Source organism: Herpailurus yagouaroundi, unplaced genomic scaffold (assembly GCF_014898765.1).
Source record: "Herpailurus yagouaroundi ecotype Mexico unplaced genomic scaffold, PumYag 215, whole genome shotgun sequence".
Taxonomy (NCBI): Eukaryota; Metazoa; Chordata; class Mammalia; order Carnivora; family Felidae; genus Herpailurus; species Herpailurus yagouaroundi.
Window position 1 is genome coordinate 992,567 of NW_024412446.1, and position 13,818 is coordinate 1,006,384.

At 37.0% G+C, this 13,818-nt stretch overlaps 1 protein-coding gene across 16 annotated transcripts in view; it reads right to left on the reverse strand.

Annotated features, from left to right (window-relative positions):
- The window catches only part of SYNRG (synergin gamma), a 95,752-nt gene that overhangs the window by 35,218 nt on the left and 46,716 nt on the right, over window positions 1–13,818 (reverse strand). For all 16 annotated transcript variants that reach the window (XM_040455145.1, XM_040455144.1, XM_040455157.1 and 13 more), the window contains 5 exons: window positions 12,056–12,252; window positions 11,207–11,455; window positions 9,193–9,326; window positions 3,928–4,046; window positions 3,663–3,725 (listed from right to left, as the gene is read on the reverse strand). In XM_040455145.1, the coding sequence (XP_040311079.1) occupies window positions 3,663–3,725; window positions 3,928–4,046; window positions 9,193–9,326; window positions 11,207–11,455; window positions 12,056–12,252 (762 nt within the window). The remainder of the gene's footprint in view (window positions 1–3,662; window positions 3,726–3,927; window positions 4,047–9,192; window positions 9,327–11,206; window positions 11,456–12,055; window positions 12,253–13,818) is intronic.

Sequence of the window (13,818 nt, forward strand, 5' to 3'; positions counted from 1 at the left end):
TGTTTCCATGCCAAAGGCTAGTGATACCAAAATAAATAAAAATCAAACCGAGAGCACCTAACCATGTCAGTTTCGTTTGCTCATTTTAACGTGATACGTGTCCTAGTGCCATACCCTTCAAGTGGCCAAAAGCACTGCTCTCAGGACTTTTTTCTCACTACAGCCAGCTGGCCAAGCACACAAGAGAAGAAGAAATGGGTGCTGGAGGTTCCTGAAGAGAGAGACATTAAGATGATCCTTTAAAGATAAAATGTTTTACATGGTGATCAATCAGGAAAAAAGTATCATGGGTGCTCTAGTGAAGTATTACGAAAAATCCTGCATCTATCTAATATTTAGGATGTGAAACATCTTGCTCAACTAGGTACTTCAAGCATACTGTTAGATATTAAGTGGTCTTGCTCAAGTACGTGGAGGCATTAATTTGAAGCTAACTTTGATGAAAAATTATGAAAAGGTATCTACTTATTTGCAAAGCATTCATTCCAGCTAAGGACACATTTTAAAGTGACTTCTCTATATAACAAATAAGCCGAATCTCACAGAAAAAAAATCTGTGAGCACTTGGGCTTGTCTCGAAATCAGCCATGTCACTGTACCAACTAGTAATTACTCTTATTTATCAAAATTCAAAAGGATTTGAATAAATACCAACTCCACTATTAAAAATTTCAAGGGACAGTATTTAAACTTTATACTGTGCTACTCTGAAAAAGGAGTTACTGAAATGTTTTGTTATTATTTTTTAGAGAAAATAGGTACTAATGTGTTTCTAATAAACAATTAAATAGACTCAGTTAAGATGTTGATAAAAATCTGAATCCATGATTCTAAACAGAGTTTCTTTTCTTTATTATGAGAGTGATGTTATCACTCTTAAGTATGAGGTTAGGAAGCAGATGATCTCAATTTTTCTAATGGTGTCTGAAGGTCTTCCATAAAATCTACTAGATTTTACCAGGTAGTGAAAATCAGAGCTAAACCAAATATAAATATAGCTACACCAACATCACTTTATTAATGCTACTCTAAAACATAGGCTGTAATTCTTCATCCATTTTTCAAATTCTATTTGTCCCTAAAAATGAGATATAGAGACATATGAGCCATAAAAGTGTACTTCAAACCAAAATCTGATTCTTAAAACTGTCATTATAATAAAACAGGCTTTAAATATTTAGTGCTTATAACACGATAATACTTTAATATAAGAAAAAAGCATAGGAAACAATGGAAGCTGATTTTTCCTCTTAATCTGAGGCTTAATTCACCAGCATAATTTATCAACACAGAGAAATCTATTTAATATTATTAGGGAAATTTTAGAAAGAGAGGAATAGCATTCATAATTTCTGTATTTTATGTTTTTAAGACATACCACTAATAAGACTAAAGTCAATTTCACAAATTGACAGGAGAAGCAGATGTAAAACTTAAAAAAAATTACCCTGTTTTAGGTAAGTATATCACTGATAATATTTGTATCATTTCCCTAAATGAAAACGTCACAAGCAACCGATTTTGTCAGTCTAAATTTTTGATGTGCTACTTTGAAATATCTGTGAAATTGACAAGTTTTGTTTTGTTATTTTTAAAAAGAAATCACCACAGCAAACTAAACTTACTGAGGAATTGTAAACGTTTCCATTAGAAATGTAAGCTGGGTGAAAGGGTCAAAAAGAGATAAAATGGGTGGGTTTACAAGTTCAAAAGCAAAATGAATTTGGGAGCAAATAAATTAGTTGCAGTCATTGGAAGCTTGCATATCAGAGGGTACATTAATCCTCTGAATCCTTCTGAATCCTCATAAGTTCCCCTCTCTACTTGTCACTTTTTACGTCCTAAAAACATTTCAAAAGAGATCACATTTGTCATCAAAATGTAAGCAGTACCTTAGTGCTGCTTTTATAGTACTTTAGTAACAGAACCCCAGATTGTCGCTGACATTTTTGTTGGTGTGCTTTCATTCCTGACTTAACTTTAAGGACTTCCAGTAGAGGTGCCAACTTTTTGTTCATTTTAGGAGAATATATTTTATTTTATTCTCATTAAAAATACATCGGCCTGAATGCATCAAGTGTGTTGGTGTCTTAGAATTTACAAAAAATTCATATAGTATTGTGTTCAGAACTGTGCGTTTCATAGGTTACTAAGTGACAGAGCTTAGTGATATTTCCTTTTTTCCCAGGAATAACACCCCTATGATATGATCATTAATACCACACTACACAAAAAACTCTGATAGTAAACCATGCTCTTTACTCCAAACTCAGTTTGGTCCAAGAGGTGATGAAAGAACTGCTAGGAGTCAAAGACCAATTAACAAGCCAAAAGTTCCTGTAGGGTTTTATCTCTGTACTCCTAGTGCCTAATATAGGCACTGAGGAACAAAGTTATTACATCCTAAAGGCTTGAATGCAACAGAAGGAAATACTTCTAGAATCTGACAACTATAAGGGATTGAATATTTTCTTTTTCAGTGTTTTATTTATTTTTGAGAGAGAGAGAGAGAGAGCGAGCACGCACACACGAGAGCATGTGCATGAGCAGGGAAAATGTGGGGTTGGCGTTGGGGGGTAAGGGGGGCAGAATCCCAAGCAGGCTACCTGCAGAGAACCCACACGGGGCTTGATCCCATGAACCGTGAGACCATGACCTGAGCTGAAATCAAGAGTGGGACATTTAACCGACTGAGCCACCCAGGATTCCCAGAGAATGAATATTTTTAGGACAGGTGGATTTTTCCTTTTTAGAGATATTTAAGTAGTATACTTTTTCCTTGAACTTTTACTCCTACATTACCTTTCCTACAATCTCCTCTCATCCCCTCCCTTGGACAGAAGGGTGACAACAAATGAGTGAAGGATATTCTAAATTTGAGCATTTAGTACATAAAGACAGTCCCCAGGAAGAAATCCTCATGAGAGTATGCAAATTTCGTAGCATGCGCAGTTAAGCTCTGAAGGACATGATTTGACCTATGGATTATTTAAACCCTACATACCCGGTTAGGATTTAACCACAAACATAACTTTCGGTCTTCACACATACGGTTCTTAAACTATCATTCTGTATTCCCTTCTACTCTCTTTAAGCCCTTCTATAAATCCCGCTTACTTCATCTTATTAGCCACGTTTGAAAATCTTGAAAAGACTGGTTGCTGCAAAACTTCTGCACAGTCCACAGATCGCTGCACTGCCAACAGTTCCAGTTCTTGTTAAACATTAAAATAACTGAGGACAGTCACAGCCTTCCATTTGATACAGAAGTCTATCCGGGCTTGAAGGTTTCCAGTGAAAGGGAACATAACTAGCTTCAGAAGAAATTGCCTCAATTTGGAGTTTGCCCTAAATTTTAGAAAAGAATTTCCAATAACAGAACCATATTTTGTTTCCTTGTAATTTCCAGAGGCACAAAGCCAAAAAACCTCACCCACACAATATAATAAAGACATGTTCAGGAATGTCCCTGAAAGAATCATCAAAAATATCTTTTATTAAAAACTGAGGGGCGCCTGGCTGGCTAAGTCAGAGAAGCACATGACTCTTGATCTCCGGCTCGTGAGGTTGAGACCCATGTTGGGTGTAGAGTTTACTTAAAAATAAATGAATAAAATTTTTTAAAAATTGAAATTTATCCATTTAAGGAATCAAAAACTTACCTGAAGTTTTACCCTCTGCTGTCTGTTCAAGTTCTCTGAAAGCACTGTATTTATCACCAGGCTCTATGATGAAAAGACAGAGTCTATTAAGAATACGAAACTTGAGATTAAAACTCAAGGAAATAAGTAAGGCAGACTGGGTTAACCGCACATACTTGACAAGTGGTGTAAGCATTTTATACATTTCTCATAAAAGGCCACCATTAAAAAGGTTTACATTCATAGGTTACATTCATAAGTTTGTGAACTGACAACGTGTTTTTACCTCCAAATGGAATGTTACTTTCAGAGGATTTGTCAGCTGCAATTCCTTTAAACACAGCATACTTATCCATCGAAGCTGATGCTTTAGTGCCAGGAAGGGGCATCAACAAAGAAGCGGCACTAAAAGGGAAAATGAAATATTTCTTAATGACTAGAACATTGAATCCTTCCCTTATCATCAAGTAGGAGCTTAGAATTAAAATGGCAAGTAGGTACCTGATTAAAATTCATGGTTCCCTGCCTTAAAACTCAGAAACTATATATATTCACCACAGAGGTTTAAACTCTTTCTCTTGGGAAAATATATTGAAATACCTTCCATGTAAGAGGGATTATTGATTATTGATTATTTCAAGATTTCAATCAAATCTTGATTATTTCAAGATGGGTCAGACCGATGCTGACCATCTAATCATCTTTATAAACCACAAAAACAACTGGAATGGCACTGGAAATAGATTCTCATAGAATGATGACCTCCTAGAATGTTAACTTAAGGTCTGTAACACTGGAAAAGTAAACTGTTCCAAATATGTAAACCCAGTATTTTAGAGTAAATTATGTTAACCTTAGTACAAATCATTCTTTAAAATGGGTTCAGAATGCAGAGGTGGAATAGTTAAGATAAAAATCTATTTATGAAATGTTGTTCAAGCCAGGATGTAAATTGTTCTTATTTGATCTTATTGCATTGCTTACTGGCAGAAGTTCACACATCTGATAAGCAGCGGTGGAGTTAATACAATTTACATTTTTACAAGGATCACATCAGCGGTTCCAGAAGCTATCTTTGTAGCAAAACAACAATCACTTCAAAATTAGATAAAGATACTTTTGCCTGTGGACATATTTCTCGCTGGATGGAAAAATAGTGTAATGAGTAGTATCTGTGTGGGTAATTCTTGGATGGCTTAAACACATACTATAAAAGCATTGCCTTTTTTTTCCCTTCTTATCACACCCAGGCAGCTCCCTGGAAGAACAACTTTACATATGAATGACTACCTTCCCCCACTAGTTTGTGTCATTCAATACCACACACACAAGTTATAGAAATGGATTTCTATTGAGTTCTTTGCCCTGAAGCAAAAATCTTTCCACAGTCATTTAAATCGTCTTATCAGGAGCCTACAAGCAAGGTAAAAAACCCAGCTCTAGCACAGGCATGCTAATGGAGGTCCACAGTGCTTTAGGACTCCGTGTATCAAATATTAGAATTTCACATCACTACCAAATAGCTGCTACATATTTGATCTTGACAAACAGGTCATTGCCTATACATCATAGGTGGATTTTTAAGTTTCATAAGTAATTAAACTACAACTCATTGAACAGCATGTTACATATAAATAAAAGTAATTAATATTTGAGAAAAAACATCACAAAGTTCAATTTGTTTTTCATGAATAGCCAACTTTAGTTGTGGTCTTATAAAGCCCACTGGTAAAATCTTCTACTAAATGTGACATTTAATTGATTATTATTGTTTAAAATTCTTTTCAGAATTGGAAAAAAAATAGAGGAACTCCAAGGTAATGAAATACTGACGGAAGTCAACAAAATAAAATTCCACTCAAAAAAAAGCAGACTCAGACTGTAATTTTATGCATATTACAAATGAGTAATTCATTCTAGTTCCCTGAAATTATTTAAAAAAACCCAAAAAACCGTAATCACCATGACAGTGTTTATGCCAGTTATATAAAGTAGTTATCTATTCCAAACATGAGAACTGTTACTTCTACTCTTTAATACTAATGAAAGGTACTCAGTGAGGAGGCATACTGTTTTAAAATTTAAGAACCTTAAGAGAATTTGGCCAAAAAAAAAAAAAAAGTATTTGCTTTTTCTCTAGTGAATCCATTTGTTTTACAACCACTCCGTGTGGCTGTAGTAGATGCTTTTACTTAGTTGCTTACCCTGCTAAATGTAGAGACATTTTAGAAAACAGGCATGAGCAATGGAAATTTGATCAAGGCAAAAGGACCCACAGCGACCACCTGGCTGAATAGACATGCCCATGGGGTGACCACCTCAAATTATCTATAGGCCCTAAGGGACCAATGGGCTACTTACAACCAGGCAGGCACAGTTACCAAAAAGGGCAAATTCCATTCTTCACCAGCCATAACTACTCCTCTTCCCCCTTTAAAAACGGCCCCCACCCACTGCCTCCTGGCAGATGGTCTCTCCTTTGCAGTCTTGCCTGCCCCTCCCTTGCAGTGTATTCAGTAAACTATCTTTGGGTGAATCCTTTCACCTCCCCACATCACCAGCTTCCACCAGATCACTGCCTGGCATTTGGGGGCTCCCATCCGACTGGACAGATACCACACTAAATACAGCCATTTAAAAAGTAAAATGAAACTAACCAACTCAAACCCCTACTACACCTTAATTCTTTGTGAACTGTTTTATTATAAGTGCCCCATATCTGTGATGTTTATTGTTCTAAGCTCCCCAGTGCCCAGCACACAGTAAGTATTTTCTGGATGGATAAATGAAAGACATTGCTGACTTCCAGATCCCCTTTCATGCTGGCTCAAGTGCTCTTTCTCCTTTGACATCCAGTTCAACCCTGAGCCTGAACAATTTCTCACACGCACACTTTTCAGTGCCTAACTCTAAACCCAGAGTACACCTCATCATCTCACAACAGGATTACTACGGCAGCTGAATTTATCCCACACAGTACCAAGATCGCTTTCATCATGCCACTTCTTATTTCTAAAATGCTTGACAGATTACGTCACAAATCCTAAGACATCCCACATTGGTGCTGCCCTTAACTAATGAGATTTTTTTCACAGAATAACAATACTCTCTACTCCAGCCTACTTCTAACACCATACTTGCCTTTTCATCTTCTCTGAAAAATAATGCCCATTTTTTGCTTTAAAATGCTGCCCAAAGCAGTCTCACTTAAGCTCAGCTATTTATACCATGATTTAATAAATATCCCTTAAAATAAACTCATAATATGCATTACAGATCATAAACTAGGGAATTCATTATACATGTACACACACACACACACACACACACACACACACACACACACTGAGGAACCAATTCTAAGAGAATTTCATCAGATAATATAAATACTGAGATAAAACTAAGCTTCTTTACAGCAGGAACTGTGCTTTCTGCTTCTGTATTTCTAGTGCCTACCCCAATGTCTGGCATACAGCAGATGGTAAGTAAATGTTTTTGAATGAGTAAATAAACAGTGAATGTGGATTCTTAGACATGAGCAAAATGTTTTCATGTAAGCATCGAAGTAATCAAGTCAGAACTGAAAAACAAGTCTACAAAGTATGACTGTGTATGAAAGTAAACTATTATGTGGAGATAATGCCACACAAAATTGCTAATATTCCATATATCTCAGGTCTGGCCACCATCTTACAACTTTCTATGCCCAAATTTCAATTCCATCTACTGAGTGTTTTTTTCCAGAGGAGTAAACCACTAATTTGGTCAATCTGGTTTATAACCTTCATGCTACATCACACTCACCCAACAAACCTTTATTAATTATATATCATGGCTAAGTACTACATATGTAGCTGTGAAAGACTATCTTCAGGGATGACAGCCAAGTGAGACAGAGAGTCAGATAAACCAGTAATTATAATCAGGGCACAGACGTCCAAAATGCACCAGGGCAGTAAGTGGCCCTCATCTTTGAGGTGGGGACTGAAGTGGTGGGGTTAGTAAAAACTTCCTATGTTAAACTGATTTTTGAAATAGAACTAGAATTAACTATAGAGAGAATTTCAGATTGAAGAAGGTAAAGGGTCAGAAGCCTGAAAGAGCATTAATCTAGAGTTGCTCTGGCATGGTTGGGACATGAGCTGTAGGGAAAGGGCAACAGTCAAGAGACTAGGCAGGAGCAAGATCAGACACAGCCTTTTTCCACGGCAAGCAGAGAGTACAGAGTCGATGGTGGTTAAAGGAGAGAGTGAGGAGCCAAAAATAAATAGCATGTTTCTGATTTGGTGACTGGACATGGTGACATGATTCACCAAGGGAGGGAATGCTAATTTAACAAATTTTTATTTAGCTTTGAGTAGCAAAATAATGAATCTAATTTTATGCAGGTAATGTGAGATGCCTTGGGTCATTCAGATATGTTATAGATAGCAGAACTTACACATTTTATTCAAAAGAAAAGATCTGAAAAATATTACGTGTCTATCAGGTCAACATGTGTGTGCTGGTGTAGTGGGCTTGGAAATCCCAGTACTTTATAGTCCCACCACTCAAATGTTTCTTTCTTTTTTTTTTTTTTTTTTAATTTTTTTTTCAACGTTTATTTATTTTGGGGACAGAGAGAGACAGAGCATGAACGGGGGAGGGGCAGAGAGAGAGGGAGACACAGAATCGGAAACAGGCTCCAGGCTCTGAGCCATCAGCCCAGAGCCCGACGTGGGGCTCGAACTCACGGAGCGCGAGATCGTGACCTGGCTGAAGTCGGACGCTTAACCGACTACGCCACCCAGGCGCCCCACCACTCAAATGTTTCTATGTGTCATTCCCTATAATACCTATCCCTTGGTTCTTGTTACAGTGTACATGCAGGAAGCATCAAAAGATACTCATTTCGTTAAAATGGAAAAGATGAATGATACTGCACAAACAAGGAACATAAGAAAAATGATGCATGTATCCTGACAAAAACAAGTTCCAAAAATAACTGAAGAAATTCATATTGCTTGCTCAAAGCCTGGTATATTCTACTCTGTGGAAGAAGTACTATCTAAAAACTTTTAAAAAATGATGGAAAGGTATTGGCGACACATTTAGATTTCTGAATTAGGATTTCTGTGGAGAATCAGCAGTACATTATATTACAAAAATATCAAATTATGTTCCCCTGCCTAAAAAGTTTTTCAATAGCCAAAGGCTTGCATTTGCTACAAGTACATGAAGTCATCACTGCAAAGGTGCACTCTGCTATAATCAGGTTTAGGACAGGCAAAAAATAAATAAATAAATAAATAAATAAATTAATTAAATTAAAAAAAAAAATATATATATATATATTAGCAAGCAGCTGTATACTGGGAGGAAATGGTGGTGCTCAATTGTTAGGTGGACCAAGGGGAGAAAAGTTTCAAAGGTACAAGTATGAATAACGAGGGAATAATCAAGGAAAGCATGAGAGTAAGAAGTCTTAATTTTTCTTACTTAGGCTTCTCACTATTGATGCCTCTTTCTCAATTATTAAATACAATGTTAACTATATTCAGCTCTTTTCTACCTGCTTCCATGCTGGGAATTACTTGTTTTTGAAGAAGCAGGCAACTCTTGGAAATCACTGAATGAATCATCAAGGGATCCTGACTTAGAAGCATCTTGAAAATCCTGGAAGTCGTCTTCTTCTGGTTTTACCACCTAGGTTTGTAGAGGACATTTAAATAGAAAGACTGAATTGATAAAATAGTAACTAACAAATTCATAACTGTCAACCTCAAAAATTACCTTTTAAATCTCCCCATTTAGGTACCTATATTAGGTAGGTGTGACTGCCTAAGTTTAGAAGAATGCACTTTAGGGGCGCCTGGGTGGCTTAATCGGTTAAGCATCCAACTTCAGCTCAGGTCATGATCTCTCAGTTCGAGGGTTCGAGCTCTGCGTCGGGCTCTGTGCTGATAGCTAGGAGTCTGGAGCCTGCTTCAGATTCTGTGTCTCCTTCTCTTTTTGCCCCTTCCCTGCTCATGCTCTCTCTCTCAAAAATAAATAAACATTAAAAAAAATTAAAAAAAAAAAAAAGAACGCACTTTAGATATAATACCCATTCAAGTATCTAGGACAAGAATCTGTCTTGAATTTTTAGATACTCTCTTGCACAAATTGTAAAAGACTGTTTAAAGAACTAATCTATACAATTTTTAAATAGACAAATTACATTTAATAGATTACTGCCATCTTTAAAAAAACATTTTATACATGATGTAAATTACAGGAGTGATGCAAGCTTGTTATAATCCATCATGTGTATGTATAAAGTCAACAGTGAACACTGACTCCTAATCACATGATAGTTCATTTGTTTTATTAAAAAATGAGTTTATACTACACTGTTCCGCTCTTTAAAAAGATATAATAATATCTATAAAGTGGACTTTTCCACGTTGCACATGTAGTAGTTCATTCATTTTAATAATCAAATGTTTACCACTGTATTAATGAAGCAAATTTTATCTAACCTTCCTTTTTGTTAATGTTTATTTATTTATTTTGAGAGTGTGAGAGAGAGAGCATGAGTGGTAGAGGGGCAGAGAGAGAATCCCAGACTCTACACTCTCAGCTCAAACCCATGAACCATGAGATCATGACCTGAGCCAAAATCAAGAGCTGGACGCTTAACCAACTGAGCCACCCAGGTGCCCCGTAACTTTCCTTCTTTTTTTTTTTAAATTTTTAAAATGTTTATTATTTAATTTTTGAGAGAGAGAGAGAGAGAGAGAGAGGGAAAGGGAGAGAGAGAAAGACAGTGTAAGCAGGGGAGGGGCAGAGAGAGAGGGAGACACAAAATCTGAAGCAGGCTCTAGGCTCTGAGCTGTTAGCATAGAGCCTGATGAGGGTCTTGAACTCACAAACCACAAGATCAAGACCTGAGCCGAAGTTGGATGCTTAACCGACTGAGCCACCCAGGAGCCCCTAACCTTCCATCTTCTGATGGACATTAAACTATTTATAACTGTTTACTCTAACAAACAATGCTATAACAAATATCTTTGCATATTTTTGCTAATTTAAGTTACTATTTCTGTAGGATAGATCCTTAATAGTGTGACTGCTAGGTCAGAAGATACAGACATTTAGAATTTAGGTAGCTATTACCAAACCTGCCTTCCAAAAGGGCTGTACCAACAAACTATTTTCCCCCACATTTTCACTAAACATTAGGTTTTCTAAATTTTTTGCTAATCTGAGAAGTGAAAAGTAAATGGAAGCATTTAAATTTCAGGTTTAGTAGCTTCCCCAAAAGACACAGTCTAGGAATTTAGTTAACCTTATTAAGCTTGATGTTTAAAACGTATATACTATAAGGAACTATAAACTTCTAGCCAAAATTCAAATCTCTTAAGGCTTAAGAAATTTCTTTTTTTTTAAATAATAAAAAATTAAATTTTGTATTATTTTAATACTGCATAATTTTCACCTCCAATGTCCATCATAATACAGCAATCTTCTCTGCATCCTTGGAAAAAAGCTGCCCAGATTCACTTTCAGGGATTCTTTGGAATACATACAGCTTCTGCATTTACCTGATTTGCAGGGTAAGTTGGCATGAAGCCACTGGAAGCCTGGGCTGCAGCTCCCCCAACTGGTCCAACAAGGTTAATGCCCATGACCGGCTGTCCAAGGTTGAGGGGTATGGAGCCGGCAGGGCCTGAAGACATCCCGGTTGGCTGACTCACTGCAGTAGGCAAAGTCATAGGAAATCCACTTAAAGTTGGAACAGGAGCAGCTGGAAATTGGTTTAAAGCATCAGGACTCATGGCAGGAACACCTCTCTACACAGAACAGAAGGAAAATGGAAACATTTTAGGGGACTGCAAACCACATACAGTCTAAATCCAGCAAAGAGAGACCTAAGTGTAAAATCTGTAATCCTGGTATGTTTCCACTTTGACTCCCAAAACTCATGAATTTGATATAAGAAAAGAACTTACAAGGTTAACGTAGACCTAGTATCAGGCAAAGAAATGGATGACATATAACAATTGTGGCAATGCACTCTCTGACATGTTTGGTTAATTCATTATAATCAAATCATTTAAAGTGATTCTGTATTATGACAAAAATTGCTAGCAGATCAAGAACACTTTAAGGAATTTTAAACAAGGACTTCAAAAACATAAAGAGTCATTTCATCTATTACTAACTTTCAAGTTCATAAAGGATACAGTTAGGTCAGAGAATGTTAATATATTTAATAGTCTTTAAACAAAGGAACATTTTACTAGTATGTGCATGATGCAAACTGTACATTTTTGAAGTACTGTATCCTAAAAATAATCTAAACTTTAATATACAAGGAGTTCTACATGGTTGTAGTCAAAAGGATTTATATTGAAAAGTTATTTGATCTAACTTAAGAAATAGTCTCTTACCTGTGTTACCGCTATCATGGCGAGAACAGTATAAAGTTCTTCCTTAGTAAGTTTGCCAGGTGTAGTTCGATTAGCCAAGGCCCATATCTGTCCAAGAGTTTCCCTGGGCAGTCCAGATGACATCAGAATGGGATAAAGTTTAGCAGTATCTATTCCAGTTGGAGTCACTGTGATTTCTAAAATTTTCTTATAGGCATCTATCAAAGGAAAGACCAGATTACAAATGTAAACATATTATAAGTGATTGCTATTTTCTGTTGTCATTGTTGCTTATAGAAGAATAATCTTGGGGTGCCTGGGTGGCTCAGTTTGTTAAGTGTCCTACTTCGAGTCAGGTCATAATCTCATAGCTTGTGGGTTCAAGCCCCAAGTTGGGCTCTGTGTTGACATCTCACAGCCTAGAGCCTGCTTTGGATTCTGTGTCTCTGTCTCTCTCTGTCCCTTCCCTGCTCACGCTCTGTCTCTCTCAAAAATAAACAAATATTAAAAAAAATTTTTTTTTAAAGAATAATCTTAGGTCAAACTGCTTTAATAGAACTGAAAATGTGTCAGGGTTTGAACTGCTATAAAGATCATTCAATTGGAAATATCCAATATAATTAGGGTCTGGAGCTTAGAAGACAGGATGGAGCGTGAGGTAAAATGAAGATTTGGGGCCAGCGTGAGGTAAAATGAAGATTTGGGGCCAAAGGTCAGAGAAAGTAACAACACTAAAATGGAGGTGGTATAAACAGATGCTTTGGACTTTATTTTTAATGTTTATTTATTTATTCTGAGAGAGAGAGAGAAGAAAAATAGCTCAAGCAGGTGAGGGGAAGAGAGAGAGGGAGAGGGAGAAAGAATCTCAAGCAGGCACCGTGCTGCCACTGCAGAGCTCAACACAAGGCTCAGACTCAAAAACCGTGAGATTGTGACCTGAGCTGAAATCAAGAGTCACACGCTCAACCGACTGAGCCACCTAGGCACCCCTAGATGCTTTAAAAGACAAGTTGTAGAATAATGATGGTGGGAATAGTTTGAAAACAGTGGTGGGGAGGCAAGAATTATACCAATACCACCTATCTCCTGCCTCAGTCAGAGTCTGTGAGAGAAAACATCACTGGGTAAGGTGCTATGGGAATAGAGCCTTCAGAGAAAGGCAGTTTCAGTAAAGGTGAGAAAGCAGAATACATGTTTGAAAAAAGGAAGGGACTGTTGGGAGTTTTTCCACAATAAAATGGGGTTTCCAAAGGACAAGTTGGGAAAGGGTATTAGAGACGAGGTTGTCATATAAAATTTAGGATGCCAATACCGCATGGGACACACTTCTGTACTAATTAATAATTTACTATTTACCTGAAATTCAAATTTAAATTTTTTAATGTTTGTTTATTTTTGAGAGATAGAAACAATCAGCATGTGAGCGGGAAAGGGGCAGAGAGAGAGGGAGACACAGAACCCAAAGTAGGCTCCAGGCTCTCAGCTGTCAGCACAGAGCCCCACGCAGGGCTCGAACCCATGAATCGTGAGATCATGACCTGAGCTGAAGTCAGATGCTCAACCGACTGAGCCACCCAGGTGCCTCTACATCTAATATTTAAATATAGATTATAGGTTAGTAGGCTGGCCATAAGAATACATATTTTGGCTAGGAAACTATGTGTGCATGTATGTTCACAAGGAGGGTACACAATGAATATAAGCTGGCAGAAAATGGACACAACTCCAAAATTTACCAGATCTGGCTTTTTGTTTGTTTGGCTTGAAGACAGAGAAGAAGATGA